Source organism: Delphinus delphis, chromosome 1 (assembly GCF_949987515.2).
Source record: "Delphinus delphis chromosome 1, mDelDel1.2, whole genome shotgun sequence".
Classification (NCBI taxonomy): domain Eukaryota; kingdom Metazoa; phylum Chordata; class Mammalia; order Artiodactyla; family Delphinidae; genus Delphinus; species Delphinus delphis.
Genome location: NC_082683.1, coordinates 145652816 through 145673452, shown reverse-complemented (window position 1 = coordinate 145673452; position 20637 = coordinate 145652816). Strand labels below are relative to the sequence as shown.

Genomic DNA, 20637 nt, shown 5'->3' with positions numbered 1-20637 from the left:
ATCAACGTTGTGAAAATGACTCTACTACCCAAAGCAATCTACAGGTTCAATGCAATCCCTATCAAACTACCACTGGCATTTTTCACAGAACTAAACAAAAAATTTCACAATTTGTATGGAAACACAAAAGACCCCACATAGCCAAAGCAATCTTGAGAATGAAAAATGGAGCTGGAGGAATCAGGCTCCCTGACTTCAGATTATACTACAAAGCTACAGTAATCAAGACAGTATGGTACTGGCACAGAAACAAATACAGATCAATGGAACAGGATAGAAAGCCCAGAGATAAACCCACGCACATATGGTCACCTTATCTTTGATAAAGGAGGCAGGAATGTACAGTGGAGAAAGGACAGCCTCTTCAATAAGTGGTGCTGGGAAAACTGGACAGGTACATGTAAAAGTATGAGATTAGATCACTCCCTAACACCATACACAAAAATAAACTCAAAATGGATTAAAGACTTAAATGTAAGGTCAGAAACTATCAAACTCTTAGAGGAAAACATAGGCAGAACACTCTATGACTTAAATCACAGAAAGATCTTCTTTGACCCACCTCCTAGAGAAATGGAAATAAAATCAAAAATAAACAAATGGGACCTAATGAAACTTAAAAGCTTTTGCACAGCAAAGGAAATCATAAACAAGACCAAAAGACAACCCTCAGAATGGGAGAAAATATTTGTAAATGAAGCAACTGACAAAGGATTAATCTCCAAAATTTATGGGCAGCTCATGCAGCTCAATAACAAAAAACAAACCCAATCCAAAAATGGGCAGAAAACCTAGGTAGACATTTCTCCAAATAAGATATACAGACTGCCAACAAACACATGAAAGAATGCTCAACATCATTAGAGAAATGCAAATCAAAACTACAATGAGATATCATCTCACACCAGTCAGAATGGCCATCATCAAAAAATCTAGAAACAATAAATGCCGGAGAGGGTGTGGAGAAAAGGGAACACTCTTGCACTGCTGGTGGGAATGTGAATTGGTACAGCCACTATGGAGAACAGTATGGAGGTTCCTTAAAAAACTACAAATAGAACTACCATATGATCCAGCAATCCCACTACTGGGCATATACCCTGAGAAAACCATAATTCAAAAAGAGTCATGTACCAAAATGTTCATCGCAGCTCTATTTACAATAGCCCAGAGACGGAAACAACCTAAGTGTCCATCATCGGATGAATGGATAAAGAAGATGTGGCACATATATACAATGGAATATTACTCAGCCATAAAAACAAACGAAGCTGAGCTATTTGTAATGAGGTGGATGGACCTAGAGTCTGTCATACAGAGTGAAGTAAGTCAGAAAGAGAAAGACAAATACCATATGCTAACACATATATACGGAATTTAAGGGAAAAAATGTCATGAAGAACCTAGGAATAAGACAGGAATAAAGACACAGACCTACTAGAGAATGGACTTGAGGATATGGGGAGGGGGAACGGTAAGCTGTGACAAAGCGAGAGAGTGGCATGGACATATATACACTACCAAACGTAAAATAGATAGCTAGTGGGAAGCAGCCACATAGCACAGGAAGATCAGCTCGGTGCTTTGTGACCACCTAGAGGGGTGGGATAGGGAGGGTGGGAGGGAGGGAGACGCAAGAGGGAAGAGATATGGGAACATATGTATATGTATACTGATTCACTTTGTTATAAAGCAGAAACTAACACACCATTGTAAAGCAATTACACTGCAATAAAGATGTTATATATATATATATATAAACACAAAAAACAGAAAAAAAAAAAAAAAAGAAGAAGGTGGTTGAGGAGCCCAGCCCTTCCTGCTCTGCATGGGGCTGCTCTACTGCCTTCTCTGCTTCAGAGCTCCCTGTCAGGCTGGCAGAGCCTCAACTGGATCTGCACTGTGTCTGATGCCCTCCCTGCCCAATGCTGCTTCCTCCCCCTTTTCTTTCACAGATGTTATGCAGTATCTGCATCCCAGAGAACCCAACCTGTGAAAAGGGTCCTCTAGCCTGATCTATGTACTGACATAAGATTTTTTTTTCACTGAAGTATAGTTACTTTACAGTGTTGTGTTAGTTTCTGGTGTATAGCAAAGTGATTCATTATCTATATATATCTATATCTATCTATCTATCTATCTATCTATCTATCTATATATATATAGTTCCATGTGCTATACAGTAGGACCTTGTTGTTTATCTATTTTATATATAGTAGTTTGTATCTGCTAATCCCAACCTCCTAATTTATCCCTCCCCCTCCTTCCCCTTTGGTAACCCTAAGTTTGTTTTCTATGTCTGTGAGTTTATTTCTGTTTGTAAATACGTTCATTTGTATATTTGAGATTCCACATATAAGTGATATCATATGATATTTGTCTTTCTCTGTCTGACTTACTTCACTTAGTATGACAATCTCTAGGTCCATCCATGTTGCTGCAAATGGCATTATTTCATCCTTTTTATGGCTGAATAGTATTCCATTATAAATATGTATACCACATCTTCTTTATCCATTCATCTGTTGATGAACATTTAGGTTGCTTCCATGTCTTGGCTATTGCAAATGGTGCTGCCATGAACATTAGGGTGCATGTATGACATAGGATATATTTAAGATCTGAAAATAAACTGGCCCTCCAAAAGAACAAGTGCTCACACTAGCCTGAGGGAAGAGGATGGAGTGCTGAAGAATAGCGAGATGAAGTGGACTTGGTGTCCCATTCTGAGATGAGAGAGACCATGGTCCCCTATAAGGTCTAAAGCTGGAAGGTATGGTAACCCTAGTATAAGCAGTAGCAGAGGGCTGGGAAGAAGAGACAGTGCTCAGAAGGAAGTGCCCCAGATGGGAAACAGGTTGGGTTTGGAGTCACATAAACCTGGTTCTCAATCCAGAGTCCACCACTTACTGCCAGGTGAACCACAAACAAGTTAATGAACTTCCCTGTGCCCCAGTTTCCCCCTCTATAACACTGCTCCAAGATGTCTAGGGGATTAAAGGAGAAGATGAGCAGCACAGATCCTGGCACACAGTACGTGCTTCCTTCTTTTCTAGAATCAGTCCAGGAGGGAGACAAGAGGACTCATGTGAGGACGAAAGCCAAATTGCCTGAGTTCAAACAGGGATATAAGTTGGCCTTGAAAATCACACGTGCAACCCATTGAAAGGCAAAACTGCCATTCCCAGCCACTTGTGCGTTGTGTCAATTTTTTTCCTGGAGGTGGGAGAGGTTTCAATGAGGTGTCCACACTCTTACTCAATCTCCATTTGATCAACGACATTTACCAGTGAGAAAACTCATCAGGACACTGGCTGTAAGCTTTAGACAGGGAAAAGATTTTTCTCTGTTGAACACTTACTAGCCAACTTCCAATTTCTGGTGCACGTTGTAAGAGGCTTGGAAATTGTCATTCCATCCTAACAAGTAAAAAGCTGTACAAACTGAAAAGTCAACAACTCTTCTTAGTTCCACACAAGAGGTGAGGTCAGAGGACAAACAAAAAGCTGTACAAACTGAAAAATCAACAACTCTTCTTAGTTCCACACAAGAGGTGAGGTCAGAGGACAAACTATTGCACCAAAAATTGGAGAGACAGACAGGTGAATACAGAGAATCACAACTTGCCAGAAAAAACCCAGAAGCAGAAACCTCCACAAGAACTAGTACCGGACAGGAAAGCCTAAACTGTAACTACCAAATTGCCGCAGCCTCAGCACGGACAAATCTGAGAGTTAAAAATTCTAGGGGGACCCAGTCATGGGCAGGGGCCTCGCACATTTGTGAGTTTTACTTCCAGGAGCTCCACCAGATTCTCACAGTAAACATCAGAGAAAAGTATCCCCATGCTCCTGGAAAGAGGAATAGAAAAGTAACCATTTTAAAAAACACCACAGCACGCTCTTCCTCTTAAAAAGGCCTGCCCTCCAGAGAAACTAGTTAACCAGAGCCTAATTTGGGGGGTTTTATCAGAGCCTAACTCACCTGAGTATAGAAAAATACCCAATTGCTCTAGCTTCTGGCATATGGAAAGAGAAATACACCACTGCAGGCCATACTGCCTCATCTTGTTTGGTCTAAATGGGGAACTAACTGAGAAGCACTTGTTAAGTCCATAGCCCAGGGGCATAGACTCACTAAAATACTGTGACCTAATCATGGGACTGTAGAATGATTCCTCTCCCCCCACATCTTATACCACACTAACGGTCTCTTTACCCTAGTTCCTGTTACCCAGTACATCATGTCCAGATTTCAACAGAAAGTTGCAAGGCATAGTAAAAGGCAAAAAACACAGTTTGAAGAGACAGAGCCAGACCTAGATATGGCAGGGATGCTGGAATTATCAGACCAGAAATTTTAAAAACTATGATTCATATGCTAAGGGCTCTAACGGTTAAAATAGAGAGCATGCAAGAAGAGACAGATGACGTAAGCAGAGATGGAAGTTCTAAGAAGGAACCAAAAAGAAATGCCAGAGATCAAAAATACTATAACAGAAACAAAGAATGCCTTTGATGGGCTCCTTAGTGGACAGGACATGGCAGAGGAGTGAATTTCTGAGCTTGAGGACATGTCAATAGAGACCTCCAAAACTGAAAAGCAAAGAGAAAAGGACCAAAAAGTAAAATAAAACAGAATGTCCAAGGGCTGTGGGACAACTATAAAAGGTATAACACACATGGAATAGGAATACCAGAGGAGAGGAAAGAAAGAAATGGAAGAAATATTTTAAGCAATAATGACTGATAACTTCCCCAAATTCATGTCAGACACCAAACCACAGATGCAGGAAGCTCAGAAAACACCAAGCAGTATAAGTGAAAAGAAAAGAAAAAAACTTAGGCACAGCATATTCAAACTGCAGAAAATCAAACAAAAATTCCTGAAAGAATCTGGAGGGGGAAAAAACCCCCCAAAACCTAACCTATTAGGAACGAAGATAAGAATTACATCCTAAATCTCCTCAGAAACTGCACAAACAAGAAGAGAGTAGAGCGAAATATTTAAAGTGTTGAGAAAACAAACACCAACCTAGAATTCTGTACCCTGCAAAATTCTCTTTCAAAAGTGAAGGATAAATAAAGATGTCTCAGATAAAAATTGAGGGAATTTGTTGCCAGCAGAAATGCCTTGCAAGAAATTTATAAAGAAGTTCTTCAGAGAGAAAGAAAATGATACAGGTCAGAAACTTGGATCTACTTAATGAAAAAGAGGAACACTGGAGAAGGAATAAAGGAAGGTAAAAGAAAAACTTTTGTTTTTCTTATTCTTAAAATATTTTTTTAAATTTTTTTTTATTTTTGGCTGCAATGGGTCTTCATTGCTGCGCACGGGCTTTCTCTAGTTGCGGTGAGCAGGCGCTACTCTTTGTTGTGGTGCATAGGCTTCTCACTGAGGTGGCTTCTCTTGTTGTGGAGCACAGGCTCTAGGTACACAGGCTTCAGTAGTTGTGGCACACGGGCTCAGTAGTTGTGGCTCGCGGGCTCTAGAGCTCAGGCTCAGTAGTTGTGGCACACAGGCTTAGTTGCTCAGTGGCATGTGGGATCTTCCCGGACCAGGGCTTGAACCCGTGTCCCCTGCATTGGTAGGCGGATTCTTAACCACTGCACCACCAGGGAAGTCCCAATTTTTCTTATTCTTAATTGATCTAACAGATAACAGTTTGTTCAAAATAACAGCAACAATGTATTTGATACTGTATACATATATATGCTTATGTATGCTTATGAATAAGTGAAATGAATCACAGCAATGGCACAATGGACAGGACAGAGGAATTAGGAGTATTTTATTACAAGGTACTTGCACTACCCATGAAGCACTACGTACAGTATTACAGTCAGCCCTCTAAATCCGTGGGTTCTGCATCTGTGGATTCAACCAAGTGCAGATCAAAATATTCAGAAAAAAATTTCCAGAAAGTGCCAAAAAGCGAAACTTGAATTTGTTGCACACCAGCAACTATTTACATAACATTTACATTATATTTACGACTATTTACATAGTGTTTACATTGTATTAGGTATTATAAGCAATCTAGAGATAATTTAAAGTATATGAGAGGGCTTCCCTGGTGGCCCAGTGGTTGAGAGTCCGCCTGCCGATGCAGGGGACATGGGTTCGTGCCCCAGTCCGGGAGGATCCCACGTGCCGCAGAGCGGCTGGGACCGTGAGCCATGGCCGCTGAGCCTGCGCGCCTGGAGCCTGCGCTCTGCAGCAGGAGAGGCCACAACAGTGAGAGGCCCGCGTACCGCCAAAAAAAAAAAAAAAGTATATGAGAGGATGTGAATAGTGAATAATTTATATGAAACACCATGCCATTTTATATAAAAGACTCGGGCATCCATGGATTTTGGTACCTGTGGGGGGTCCTGGAACATATCCCCCTTTGGATACCTAGGGACCACTGTATTTGAAAGTAGACTTGGATTACTTGTAAATGTATACTCCAAACTCTAGGGAAACCACTAAAAAAATGTAAAAAAAAGTATAATATGCTAAGGAAGGAGAAAATATAGAATCATATAAAATGCTCAATTAAAACCACAAAAGGCAGAAAAAGAGTGGAAGACAAAATAGGAATACAGAACAAGGGCAACAAATAAAAACCAGCAACAAATGTGGTAAATATTAATCCAACTATATCAATAATCACTTTAATTAGTCAGTGGTCTAAACAGGCCAATTAAGACACAGATTGTCAAAGTGGATCAAGAAACAGCATCCAATTATACGTTGTCAACAAGAAACCCACTTCAAATATAAATGCACATGTAGATTAAAATAAAAGGATGAAGAAAGATTTAACATACTCATGCTAAGCAAAAGAAAGTGGGAGTTGCAATATTCATTCCTGACAGACCAGACTTCACAGCAAGAAAAGTTATCAGGGATAAAGAGTGGCATTATGTAATGATAAAGGAGTCAATTTTTCAAGAAGACATAACAGTCCTTAATGAGTATGCAGCAAACAACAGAGCATTAAAATACATGAGGCAAAAATTGATAGAACTACAAGGAGAATAGATGAATCCACTATTATAGCTGGAGACATTAACACCCCCTAATGGAAATGTGCAGATCCAGCAGGCAAAAAGTCAGTACGGATGTTGTGGAGCTCAACACACAATTGGATACAATGGACATCTATGAACTACTTCATCCAACGGTAGCAGAATATACGTTCTTCTCAAGCTCACATGGAACATTCACCAAGATAGACCACATACTGGGCCATAAAACACACCTTAACAAAGTTAACAGTATAGAAATCATACAGTGTCTGCTCTCAGATCACAATGGAATTAAACCAGAAATCAATAACAGAAAGACAGTTGTAAAATCCCCAAATACTTGGAGATAAAACAACACACTTCTATATAACACCTGGGACCAAAGAACAAATCTCAAGAGAAATTTTTAAATATTTTGAACAAGATGAAAATGAAAACACAACCTATCAAAATTTGTGGGATGCAGTGAAAGCAGTGCTTAAAGGGAAATTTATAGGATTGAACGCATGCATTAGTAAAGGAGAACGATCAAAAATCAGTAAACTAAGCTTCCACCTTACGAAGCTAGAAAAAGAAGAGCAAATTCATTCCAAACTAAACAGAAGAAAAAATTAGAGCAGAAATCAGTGAAATTGGAAACAGAAAACCATTAGAGAAAATCCACAAACCAAAAGTTGGTTCTTTGAAAAGATCAATAAAATCCATAAGCCTCTAGCCGGGTTAATTAAAATTTAGCAGCCCCTGGGATGGGACCCAGATGTTTGCCTTATATTGCCAATCAATGAGCAACTACTCACGCCAGACAGTTAGGCAAAAACACTAACATCATTTCCTTTCTTTCATCTATTCGATCAATTAAGGAAAAAAAAAAAACACTTACTACTGATGAGCATCTACTATGTGCTGGACACTGTTTTAAATGCTTGGGATATACCAGTGAACAATAAACACAATAGGTAAACTGTATAGTATATTGGAAGCCGTTAAGTGGAGCATAACGTAGAGCAGGTTAAGGAGAGGATTAAGAGTTAATGAGTATTTCTTATTTTGTTATTAATGTTTGTGTGTATATATATATATATATATATATATATACACACACTATAGTGTGTGCGTGTGTGTGTGTGTGTATATATATATATATCGTATATAGTGTATATATAAGGCAAATACTTTTATTTTCTTCCCTGTCTTATTCCCTTATTATCTAACATAAGATGTTAAGAGTTAAGTTTACATCACACTGTTTAAGTTACAGGGTATCAAGGAGTGGCGATCTCACCCGAGGACTTTGCATCCTCTTCTGGGGAAAGGGCTGGTATGTTTCGGTAATATGCAACATAACTGGATCATGTTAGGTGGAAGTATGACTTTGTTATTATCTTTATTTGGAGATTAAGTATGGTTTAAGGAAATGTATACGGGTGCCGAACTGACAAGGATTAAACTGTAATGGTTAGTTTCACGTGTCAACTTGGCTAGGCCATGGTACCTAGTTGTTCAGTCAAACACTAAGTGCTTCTGTGAAGGTATTTTGTAGATGTGATTGACATCTACAATCAGCTGACTTGCAGGAAGGGAGATTATACTCCATAATCTGGGTGGTCCTCATCTAATCAGTTGAAAGGCTTTAAGAGCAAAACTGAGGTTTCCCTGAGAAGAAATTCCATCTGGGACTTCAGCACCAACCAGCTCCTCCCAAGGGTTTCCAGTTGGCCAAGCTGCCCCACAAATTCTGGACTTCCCCAGTCCCCACAAGCACCTCCTTACAATCAATCCCTTAACATACAAATATCCTACCAGTTCTTGTATCTCTGACAGAGGTAGCCACATAGAGAAAATGACATCTGAGCAAAGACTTGCAGCTGGTGAAGGAGTAGAACACAAAAGTCTGGGGGAAGAGCAAGCCTGGTGTATAAGAGGAACAGCAAGGAATGTGGCTGGATAAGAGTGAGCAAGCTGGAGACAGTAGGAGAGGAGGGAACATCATTAACCAAAAGAAGCAGCAGGGACAGAGAAAGTGCAGGCTGTGAGCTGAAGGGTCTCTTTTATTATTCTTTCTATCGCAAGGTGAGCCCACATCATGACAAAAACAATGCTGCCATCATCCAAGGATCTCACCTTCTCTAACACGACACAAATGAATGCCCCCCGTCCCACTGCTGGCAGAAGCTTTAGGCTGCTATAAGGACATCTTCTGTAGTCAACCCATTCAACATTCGGTGCACATATGCAGAGCACCCACTGTCAGCTGCACCGTGCTGGGAGTTTCTCCCTCGGGGATATGGAAGCCAAGAGGCAGGTCAGAAAGTGCCCTGTCATCTCAGCACAGATCAGAAACTGACTGGCCACCACCAGGCAGAGAGACAGCTAACTCTGTCATCTTTGGGTAAGATGGAAATTTGCTACATGGAAAGTATAATGCTCTTAATTGGTCCTACCCTGGTCTAGTTGAAAAAAAAAAAAAAAGACCAGGCACCACCAAAGGGAGATAACAGTGATCTGGATGCAGGACCACCAAAGACAGATAATAATTTGGGTGCATTAAGCCTGATCAAATATCTTGTCCAGGCTTCCCAGCCTCTCACTTGTGCCAGCAAAAGGGAGAATACCACCACCATGAGTTTTCCTTACTACAAAGGTTATGGAAACAGCAATAATTTTAAGTATATTTATTAACCTGGAAAGATGTTCATAACTTTATAAAATGAAGAAAAGGCAATACAACCTGTCTTAAACATACACATTGATTCTTAGATATATTTCAACTTCATTAATGTGAAAAAATGTATTTCTTAGGCTTTAGGAATAGAATATTTCTTAAATGCAAAAAAGAGTTAAGGCATGTCCACAAAAATTATAACAATGTTATCTGGTTAGTGGGATTCTAGGTGATTTTTATTTTCTTCCTCTTTGCTTCCTGTATCTTCTTTTCCTATAATAGTATGTATTGCTCAAATAACAAAGTTGGTTATGATTTATAAGTCAAACCCCCTTCATGTATATAGCACTTCTAGCTCCTTCCCTACTCCTTCAAAAGAGTCAGCTGACAACTGTAATCTCAACCAATTTTGAATGGAGTTGTTTGCAGTTCATTTTACATATGTGAGAGTACACAACTAACAGCAGTTAGATCACTTACCCAAGGTCACACATGGTGGTGTACAGCCCAGCCAAGACAAGAGTCTGGGGTCCTGAAGGCCCCTTCCAAGCCATCACACTCACTGTGGACCATTTTCTCAGCCCAGGGACCCCATGGAAGTGAGTGAGGGTTAAGCTGAGCTAAACCCTTGCCCTTACCTCGGCCAGGCGGGAGTGCTTGTGGACGTTCTCGCCTTTTTGCACGCTGGGAGCCAACTGCTGCAGGACACCCCTGCTGCTTGTCAGTGCTCTGGTCAGCCGAGCAAACTTCCCCCAGCCTGGAGCATGTGGAAGACAGGAGAGACAGGTTCAACCAGGTCCTGAAGGTGCTCGGACATTCCTACCACGAGTTACCCTGTCAGAAGCAGACGCCCACCCTCCATGTCCTCCTGCACATCCACAAGTCACTCGGCCATCCTCGTAATCAAGATTTGCTGATCAGAAAAATACCTAGGGCTTCCCTGGTGGCGCAGTGGTTGAGAGTCCGCCTGCCGATGCAGGGGACACGGGTTCGTGCCCCAGTCCGGGAAGATCCCACATGCCACAGAGCGGCTGGGCCCGTGAGCCATGGCCGCTGAGCCTGCGCGTCCGGAGCCTGTGCTCCGCAATGGGAGAGGCCACAACAGTGAGAGGCCTGCGTACCGCAAAAAAAAAAAAAAAAAAGCACCTAGACTTGCTCAGATCTGTGCAGTGATGCACTTTTCCCTTGTACTTTCACTTGGCCCTAATCATAGCTTGGTGAAGCAGGTACGGCAGGTCTTAGCACTGTTTTACACCTAGGGAAATCGAGGCACAGAGTGCCTAGGTAGCTAAGAGTCTAGAGCCCAGATCTCCCCACTCTGGCCCAAGGCTTTTCTGCCAGACAACACCAGGCAGTCAAGATGTTTCTCTGACCCTATGGCTCAGGCTGTTCCCAAGCCCCCTGTCGTCTGATCCTAGCAGAGACTAAGCTGATTCTGGGTTTTAAATGACTAGACAAGCTAGTCAAATGGCCGTTCCATGTACTACCTTCTCCAAAGCCAGGGGAATAAGAAATGAATTTAGTCCATGGGTAGGTGGGGAAACAATACTAATTGATTTTAGTCTGCTCTAGGATGGGGGAAGGACAGCTGATGGCAGGTAGGTCCCCTGAAAACTAGAAACGCAAAGAGCCAAGTACTGAACTTAGAGTAAAGAAATCCGGATACAAATCCCATCTCTGCCTCCGGCCTGCTTGAGGTCACCAACAAACTGTTTAAATTATCTGGGCCTCAATGATCTCATCTGTAAAGTGGAAATTAAAAGACTCTATCTACATGCCTTAAATGCAGGATGCATTTTCCTGGTAAAACAAAGTGGCTAAGTTTACTGGGCTAAAACAAAGACTGTCTTGAGGCCTCCTTGGCCCTCTGGACTAGTCCCTCCAAGGAAAGTAAAACACTTGTCTTCTTCTAATCCAGACCACTCTATACTCCAAAATCTAAGATGTACCAGTGATCTTTACTAAGATTTTAATATGTATGAGGAATCATTTAAAGGTCCCCAAAGACAACCGTCCATTCCAATATCCAACAAGCCATCTGCATCAAGGTTACGACCGTGCCAATTGCCTCATGAGACCCCTGAAAGTCTGTAGGGGTTCTCAAAAACCAAGCTTGGGGCGAGGGAGCTCCAAAGACCTGGATGTGGGGTACAGCAAATAAACAGCATGCAACTATTTTTACATGACAGCTAAAAGCGAGACTAGGCAATTTGATTTTTTGTCCTTTAGAGTTTATAAGTAGCCAGTGCCTTGCAGCAGAAATCTCATTTACCAAATTTTACCCTGGAGCACCTTTATAAGACGGACTCAGAATCCACAGGACAATGAGGTCAAGCAGAATGATGGCCCTTTTTTTGCACAACCTTTAAGAATCAAGATCTGTATAAATTTTGTCAACATAACAAGAATAGCAAATCAAGTTCCTTTTTATCTCATTCCAGAAGTTCTGGGCTTTAATAAAAGATAGTGGCATTTTCATGCATCCCGATGCCATTAAGCAGAGATATGGGTCACCTTGAAAAGAGGCTCACGGTGGTCGGGCTGCGGGGACTCCCACTGATGTTGACAGGAGGGGACAGCCCAGACTCTCCAGGGGTATTTGACATCTTCCCCAAATGGGCCACTCATGAAAGTGTTCACTGGAATTTGCTTGTGTGAACCGTGGACTAGAATTTTTTAAAGTCTCTTTCAGAGTCAGGCTCTCCTACAGCTGAAAACAAAGCTGGAATTGAATTCTGCAACGTTTTGCAAGAGGAGCAGAAAGTATATTTTTCAACTGGTGAGAAAACAATTGTGCACTCAAACATCAGCAAGGGCTCTGAAACACGCCCCCCCCATTCAATCCTATCCATCCACCACCACCACAACCTACACTCTGGTACCAATGATAAGAGGGAGCTAGCAGGGCAGATATCCCAGACCCTGCTTGGCAGGGCTCAGGGCCCTGGTCCATCAGATGACATGGCACAAAAAATTAAAAGAAAGATCCCTGGACTTCAGGGCATTTCCCCAGGCCCAGGCTAGCCCCTCACTCTAGCCCTGATTCTCTTTTCAAGAATGTGGCTCTTAAAAGAGTTGGCTCTCAGGTGGCTGAGTGAAGGGCACAGGAAGGTGAATGGGTGTTGGATTGGGAAATGGACAGGCAGCGTGAAATCTTCCATCACACCTCTACCAGGATAGGCAGACTCTGCCTATTCTGAAGGAAGGAAATAAGTTCTTTCCCAAGCTCCACCCCCATGTTGTCCTTTCTGGACTCTAGACAGTTTCTAACAGGACTCATGCTGAGCCAGATGAAAGAACATCATTCATTCACATATTAATTCTAAACATAACTACTATGTAAATACCATCACAGTGCTAAATCCTGGGGATACTAAAATGAAAAAAGGCACAGACTCTGGCCTCAAAGAGCTTGTACTCTAGTAGGGAAGACTGATAAGTAAATAAAAAAGTATGATATAGTAAGCTAAATTCTATAACAGGTGAGTAGAGGACGCTATGGCCAAGACTGTCCAGAGAAGGCATATCTAATCCAGGCTGGGCAGTCAGGGAGGGCTTCCCACAGGAGGTGACACTAGAGCAAACTTTTAAAAGATGAGTAGGAACTACTTGAAGTCAGGAAGGAAAAGACAGACATTCCACACAGAAGGAACAGCACCTATGAAGGCAGAAAAATCATACAACAGGGTAATATGTCAGGGAAGAGTAAGACCTTCTTAATAGCTAGATGAATGGGGCGTGGCCCGTAGAGGGGAGGAGGATGCAGGCAGTGGTCTGAAGTAATGCTAAAGAGGTTGTCAAGGGCCAGGCCGAGAAGAACTTAGGTGGTAACAACCTAGATGGCAAATTAAGAAATTTGAACTTCAACCTGAAACCCGAAGGGAATCCAATGAAGGAGTTTAAATATAGTAGGGGAATTTTAGGACAAAATGGCAGTGTGGATAGTGGACTATAAAGAGGGCGGAGGGGGGTTAACAGATAGAAGACCAGTCAGAATCCCAGGCAAGACACCACGAGGGCCTGGACCAGTGCTATGGCCTGAGCCAGGTAACAATGGGAGACTTGAGAACAGCTGCAGAGGTAGAATCAATGGCTGTAGAGGGAGAGAAGAGGCAAGCCAGGTGCCCTCTGGGTCCCTGGTTTGAGTGACTGGAGTGACAGACATGAAATGAGATTAAAAACACAGAAGAAAGTCAGTCAAACTAAAAAAGACAAGTATATGATATCACTTTTATGTGGAATCTAAAAAAATAATACAAATGAACTTATTTACAAAACAGAAACAGACTCACAGACATGGAAAACAAACTTATGGTGACCAAAGGGGAAAGCAGGAGAGGAATAAATTAGGAGTATGGGATTAACAGATACATACTACTATATATAAAATAGATAAACAACAAGGACCTACTGCATAGCGCAGGGAACGATATTCAATATCTTGTAATAACCTATAACGGAAAAGAATATATATACATAGATAGATATATGTATCTGAATCACTATGCTGTATACCTGAAACTAACACAATATTATAAATCAACTATACTTTAATAAAAATTTTAAGAAACCACAGAAGAGAAGCAAATGGGTTTGGTGGAATATACATGGACAATTTGGACGAACAATGTCCCTCATAGCAGAGCCATCAGGAAAAACATTCCTGGAAAAATCAATTTCCTATTGTCCAAAGGGTCAACTGGGTGAGAATAAGCCAATGAGAATCCAGCTCAAGATGATCTTGCTTAAGCGAAGCCACATGGTCATTTTCCACAAGGAAAATAAGGCAGCTACCTTCAAGGAAGCCTCTCCCTGGTACCACCCTACCCTAGCAGAATTGCCTGCTCCAACCCGTGCACCCCCATTTGCCTTAGGCAGACTTCTATTAGATCACTGATTAGGCTTTATGGTTCTTGTTTGCTCACCTGTCTGCCTATCTTCCAAACAGACTGTAACGAGCAGGGGCTCTTAGACATTTCCTTAAGGTCAGCATCTAGCATAAGGTTAAACACCCAAAAGACACCCAATAAGTGCGTATGCTGAATAAATGTGCATGAAGAACAAACTGTGTTCTCTTATTATCCTACTTCTACCTGGGTTTCCAGTAGACATAAAGCCCCAAAATATAAGTAGCCCATTTTACAAACTGTGTTAAGTTTTAGGAGGTATTTCTGCACCCACCCTTCCAATTATATCCCATTTGGGGGTTTAACAGTGAACTGAGCTCAAATGAAGAAACCCCTAGCTCAGGGTTCTTCCAGCTCTGTCATAAACGTCACCACAAGGGAGGCAGAGGCAGGGCTGGGGGTGCCGTGGGAAGATCAAAAGCATCACATGATCAGGAAAAATGAGACGGGGCGAGCAGCAGGGGAAGAGGAAGCATGAAAGGGAAAAAAGGACAGAAGGACGGGAATGCAGTTTGCAATCTAGCAAGCAGCTAAAAAGCATTTACTGGGTCCTTTCTCCGTTCTCAGTAAGGACAACCACTATCTCCCTTGCTTGAGCCCACATTGGCTACTGGTGTCAACTGGGGTGAGTCTCCCACTAGGCTGCTTTAGCCCACACATCCCTGTATCCTCCCTAGGCCCAAAGAGATGGTTCTGGGATGACCCAGAATTCCAGTTCCTCCCAGGGTAAGTCCAGAGATACTAGGAAAGACAGACCTACAGGCCCCTCCCTGGGAAACCACGCTGAGCCACTTGGAACAGAAGTTGCATAGGACTCCTTAAAGTATCCTCGCCCTGGTGAGGAGGCGATGAGGCCGGGCTTGTCCTAATCTGAAGAGTCACAGATCCTCTTAGAGGAGCCGGCGCCATAACCCAACATCCAGCAGAGAACAATGGACACAGGACACTACCAGGTCAATCTGGACAATGACTAGGTGTCCTCAAGTCTTCCGCCCCAGATCTTTTCCCTACTGATGTACAAATAACCAAAAACCTAGGATGGCTTTTTCAAGCAGAAGTCACTAAATCATCACCTTTCAGTCATCCTAAGGGCCGAGAAAGAAAATGTTAATATTGGTGGTGGAGAGGGAGCCTGTGGCTTGTATCCATTACACTCTTTCTCCCCCAAGAGCACCTCACATATATCCCGCATGAAGACGCCTGGAGAAGGGTTGGCAGTTACAACAGCTTGCCGGAGCCTTCAGCCCTGAATATTCTAAATCTTTGGCCTTTAAAAATCTCCCCTGGAGTTTTACATTCCATTTATTGCCCACTCTTGGCTCAATTTTAACTCTGAATTTACAAGATAATACTAAATTTACTTTAGTGGATCTTTGAAAATGAAGGTGCTCCTTTAATGTGAGATGATTCAGTGAGGTAAGAGAGAAAAGAAGAGGGGTGACTCATCCTTGGGTGAACAATGTAAAGAGAAAACTCTGAGCCCTACACTCTAATTCTTCTCTACCCACTTGCCCAAGACTCCTGGCTTTGAAGGGTGGATGGGACAGAGAAAAACACTCCTGCAACCTACTCCCAATTATCCAAAGTACCAGAAAAGCAAGAGATAAGGAAGAAATGAAATGCCTGGGGCCTCACTGAGTCTCATTTCAACCAAGAATTCCCACCTACTCTCTCATTCAGCCTTTAAAAACACACACACACACACACACACACACACACACACACACCGCAGAGCCGTTACCAAACAGCAAACCTAGCTTTAGCTTGCCTTGATCCCTTGCTCCATGCCACCTGTGGGCACTTTTTATCAGAGAGAAAGGGAAGTAGCCAAAAGATGAACAGGAAAGAGGAGATGAGGAAGTCAGGGGTCTGGATAATTCATGAAAAGGGTCATGAGAACTGACACACTAAATAAAAGAGGGGGTTCAGGTTGCATCCTCAGGGCCCATCACATGTGCTCGGAGCTCAGGGCCAAAGGGGAGTTACTTTGTGTCAGATGCTAAAATAGTTTATCGCCAATGATTCCATGTGTTCTCCCCTTTGTGTGTGGTTTATGGGAAAACGTTAGGCACCAACTGGCTTCCTGAGTCACCACTAGGATGCATTCACCCGACTCCCAAGCCCCAAAGTTAGGCACAACATGATGAGAGAAAACAAAGTCATTTTAAAGACAATCTGAGCACAGTTGACTTTAAAAAGTCTAACCTAGGGCTTCCCTGGTGGCGCAGTGGTTGAGAGTCCGCCTGCCGATGCAGGGGACACGGGTTCGTGCCCCGGTCCGGGAAGATCCCACATGCCGCGGAGCGGCTGGGCCCGTGAGCCATGGCCGCTGAGCCTGCGAGTCTGGAGCCTGTGCTCCGCAACGGGAGGGGCCACGACAGTGAGAGGCCGCGTACCGAAAAAAAAAAAAAAAAAAAAAGTCTAACCTAATGGTGGGAAAACATCTTGTATTGCTATGCCAAAAAGCAATTATCTAGGGATTTTCTGGGGTTTTCCATTATCCACCCTTCCATTCCCTCTCAAAAGTGAATTCTACACAAGCCTGGGTCAGCAACACTCTTAAGGCTCTTTATGCTAATTGAGACACTGTACTGAAAGCCCGGCTGGACCTGTTGGACTCTCACAATGTGAGAACAACTCCAAGTAGAAATGTCAAGTCAGGAGAATAATCCAGCCACATGGCAGTGTATTTCCCATCTAGATTGGACCCTTACAGCCAGAACTGCAGTTTAGAGACTTATAACGATAAAGGCCTGGAGAATTATCATGCTCTTCCATCAGCAACAGACTAATATAAAATTTGACCTTGTCCTAAACAGACCACCAAATAGAAGTGGGTCAGGGGCACAGTGACATGACAAGTGGGAGGGTCTAAACATATCTGCCACAGCATTTGGAGCGAACAGGCTTATAAAGTCATGTCCTGGAAGAAATATTAAGCATGATCCACTACCAGCATTCCTATATTGAGGGCTAAAGAGTACGTACGTGTATGTGTGTGTGTGTGCGTGTGTGTTTTACTTTTTAGAAATCAAGTCATGTATTACTCCAATTTATTTCACTGACAAAGAATTAATATCTGGTCCCCTTGGCTAACAGGGAATAAGGGGTGGGTGTGTGTGTGTGTGTGTGTGTGTGTGTGTGTGTGTGCTCGCACATCCACCAAAACCCTTATCAGCAAGGGAAATACATCAGTGAGGCAGGAAAAATGAAACAGAGCATTTTATTCCTGGAAAATAAACCTCAGTGAGTCTCACTGCATCAATCTGATTTATCTCTTCTTTCAGATTTCATGAGAATGCCAGGCAGACACCTAGGTGGCATGCAGGGAGCATTCTCGGTTAACTCTGCCTTTCCTACTAAACAATCCCTCACGTCACCTGAAAATGTTCCAGTGGTGATGATAAGAAAACATTCTGACTCAATTACATCCCCTAGTTCACCTTTTTCAGAGAAAACTTGCAAAAATAACTGTGAAAATATCAGATTACCTTTAAAATGCTATTTATGAGTCTACTCAGTTAAAAAAGTAAACAGCCTTTCTAGATGGTAGCAAGATGACACTCATCATGAGTGAGCTTAGCGCTGTGTAAGAGCTACTGCACTGAGAAATCTTCAGGTCAGAAACTAGAACTCAGGGAATCACAAATCTGCAGGAGAAAAGGAGACTGCCGGAGGGTGAGACAAGTTAAGAGACTTTATTTACACCTGCTCTGGTCTTGAACCCCAAAGGCAGGCTGTGATTGACTTACTGAGCTATAGATAGCTTACAAAAGAAATAGGATGCACCGGTGTACACAGCATTGGGCTCTGAACTCTATAAATATTAGCATCCAATGTGGTAGGATTTTAAATATCCTCAGAGGACACAGCCCCCAAGGGAGCAGCCACAGAATGTTTTTTATTTCTTGCCATTTAACAATCACAATTTTGTCACCTCGAGGATAACATGCCCCAGTTTGACTCTCCCATGAACTCCACTTTTATCTCTCTGCTGCGTCTCAGAAAACTGCAAGGAGTAGCGTCCTCTGGTAGAGCCGGAAAATCGGCCGCAGAGCCAGGAAACACTGCAACGTGAAAGAGCTCCTGGCCGCTTGGTTACCTTCAGGGGGATGGAAAAGACTGCTGTGATACCTCCTAATCCCAAACCTCTGGGAATGACATCTTCTGTGCTTCCTGATGAGCTGGACCTCTTCGGGAGTACAGTTGTTCTAGAAATCCTGAGCCATCTCCTCTCCTAGGTCCCCAGTGTTATTTAAACAATACATGCATGTGGTATGGCTGAGGTCAGTGCTAAAATCTGTGGTCCCAGAGCTGATTAAATGACCCATACGGGAATGTTACTGGCCTCATTAATGCCATGTTTCCAATGAATTAACCAGTCACAGACTTAACCAACCACAGAGGCAGAGATGTACTAAAATCTACTTTAACACTCTTAAAATGCTAGAACTCAGTCAAATCTAAAGAAGTTCATACAGAAATAAGATGAATGTGACCATGAACTGTCACATTTGGGTGACTGACATCTGTCATGTGAAAACCTGCAAAGATTCTGACAATACCAGAGGTGCCCAGGTACCTTCTTCTGTCTACTTGGAAAGGGTTAATCTACAAAGGTATGAAACTGATTCAAATGCCTTCCTAACCAAAGCTTTTTTTTCTCACTTTCTTTTCCCTCTATACATTCCAGAACGATACAATGCTTTCCCCAACACAAATTAAAGTTTAAATCTTGATCCTTGTGCAGAGATTGCCTTGGCAACCTCAAATTCTCTGTAACGAGAGTCACACTATAGGCAAAAAAATTAAAAAGGCATAAAATTATTTGTACAAATCAGAATTACAAACCTTTACATGAATCATCCTCAATCGGCTGTTTGAAAGCTGTTATGTCACTGAAAGTGCAAAGAAATAAAACCACTTTATCCTGTTCATTTCGAATTGGAGCAATTTTCACAAAGAACCACACAGGTGTCCCTGAAAGAAATACCAAAAGGTTGGTCAGTAATTTGTATTCTCATCTGAGGGGCTATGGAAGTAAAGACTTGGGAATGAATAGGTACAAATATTAGTTCGTTTTTAGAATCGTTTCATTCCTTCAGGGACTGGGTTTTACAACATTAATTTTTCCTCTTGCTGGAATAAAAACTTTCATAGTAACTACTCAGTGGGGAGTTTTCTCCTGTTCAAATAATTTTGTAAGTGCAGATTTCTTAACCCTTGTAAAATGATTAGAAAATGGGTTGAAAATCCCTCCTGACCTAAGGTACAGAGACCTAAAGACTTACCTTAGACCATGTAGTGAACAAGTAAAGAGTAGGGGCCAGTTTGGGTATTGCCAGCCATGGCCGGCCGACCATGAAACTCAAATTTCCATTGCTAAAAGCTCCCAGTGCCAAAATTCAGCTTGGGAATCCATCAATTTGGCTCAATGGACCATGGGCTAGAAACTATGTTTCTAAACCTCTCTCCCCAGAATAAAAATCCCAAAGGTCCTATACAATGGCAAATAAGGACACACTGAGGAAGGAAAAGAATCACCACAATGATTCTCCTCGCAAAGGTTCCCCCAGAAAGGGAGTTTCCAGGTGGGTTTCAGCTGTGATTACTTAGTACTTTAGGAAGCTCAATGAATGTTTCAACTTCCAATCCTTGCTCCTGAGCTAAACTGGGGGATAAATGAGCTCTTCCAAAGCACTGCCCTAAATCACAGAAGGAGAAGGTGGGCAGGGCTTATCTGACTGACTTCTCAGAGAGGTCACCCACTCAGGTATCTATGGAAAAATATCTGCACAAAGTCAGTCTCTGGCTTCCAAAAACAAAAAAAAGAAGGAAAAGAAACAGATGTTTTCTATCTATTGAGGACACCACAGCAAGATCTATCAATCTCTTCTGTGATACAAAATTAAATGGGGCACAAAGCAATGGTATGTTCACCCCATCTTGTTCTTGTGTCCCCGTTCCTAAAACAGCATCTGGCATATAAGAACTTAATAACTATTTGTTGAATTTTGCATAACCGGGATAACGCTTTACATACTAGTTTATA

At 42.3% G+C, this 20637-nt stretch overlaps 1 protein-coding gene across 2 annotated transcripts in view; it reads right to left on the bottom strand.

Moving 5' to 3' along the window:
• Nucleotides 1-20637, bottom strand: part of KCNH1 (potassium voltage-gated channel subfamily H member 1) — a 414476-nt gene that overhangs the window by 348480 nt on the left and 45359 nt on the right. For both annotated transcript variants that reach the window (XM_060010022.1, XM_060010026.1), the window contains exons 4-5: nucleotides 19437-19565; nucleotides 10317-10435 (exon numbers count right to left, since the gene is read on the bottom strand). In XM_060010022.1, coding sequence (XP_059866005.1) covers nucleotides 10317-10435; nucleotides 19437-19565 — 248 coding nt within the window. The remainder of the gene's footprint in view (nucleotides 1-10316; nucleotides 10436-19436; nucleotides 19566-20637) is intronic.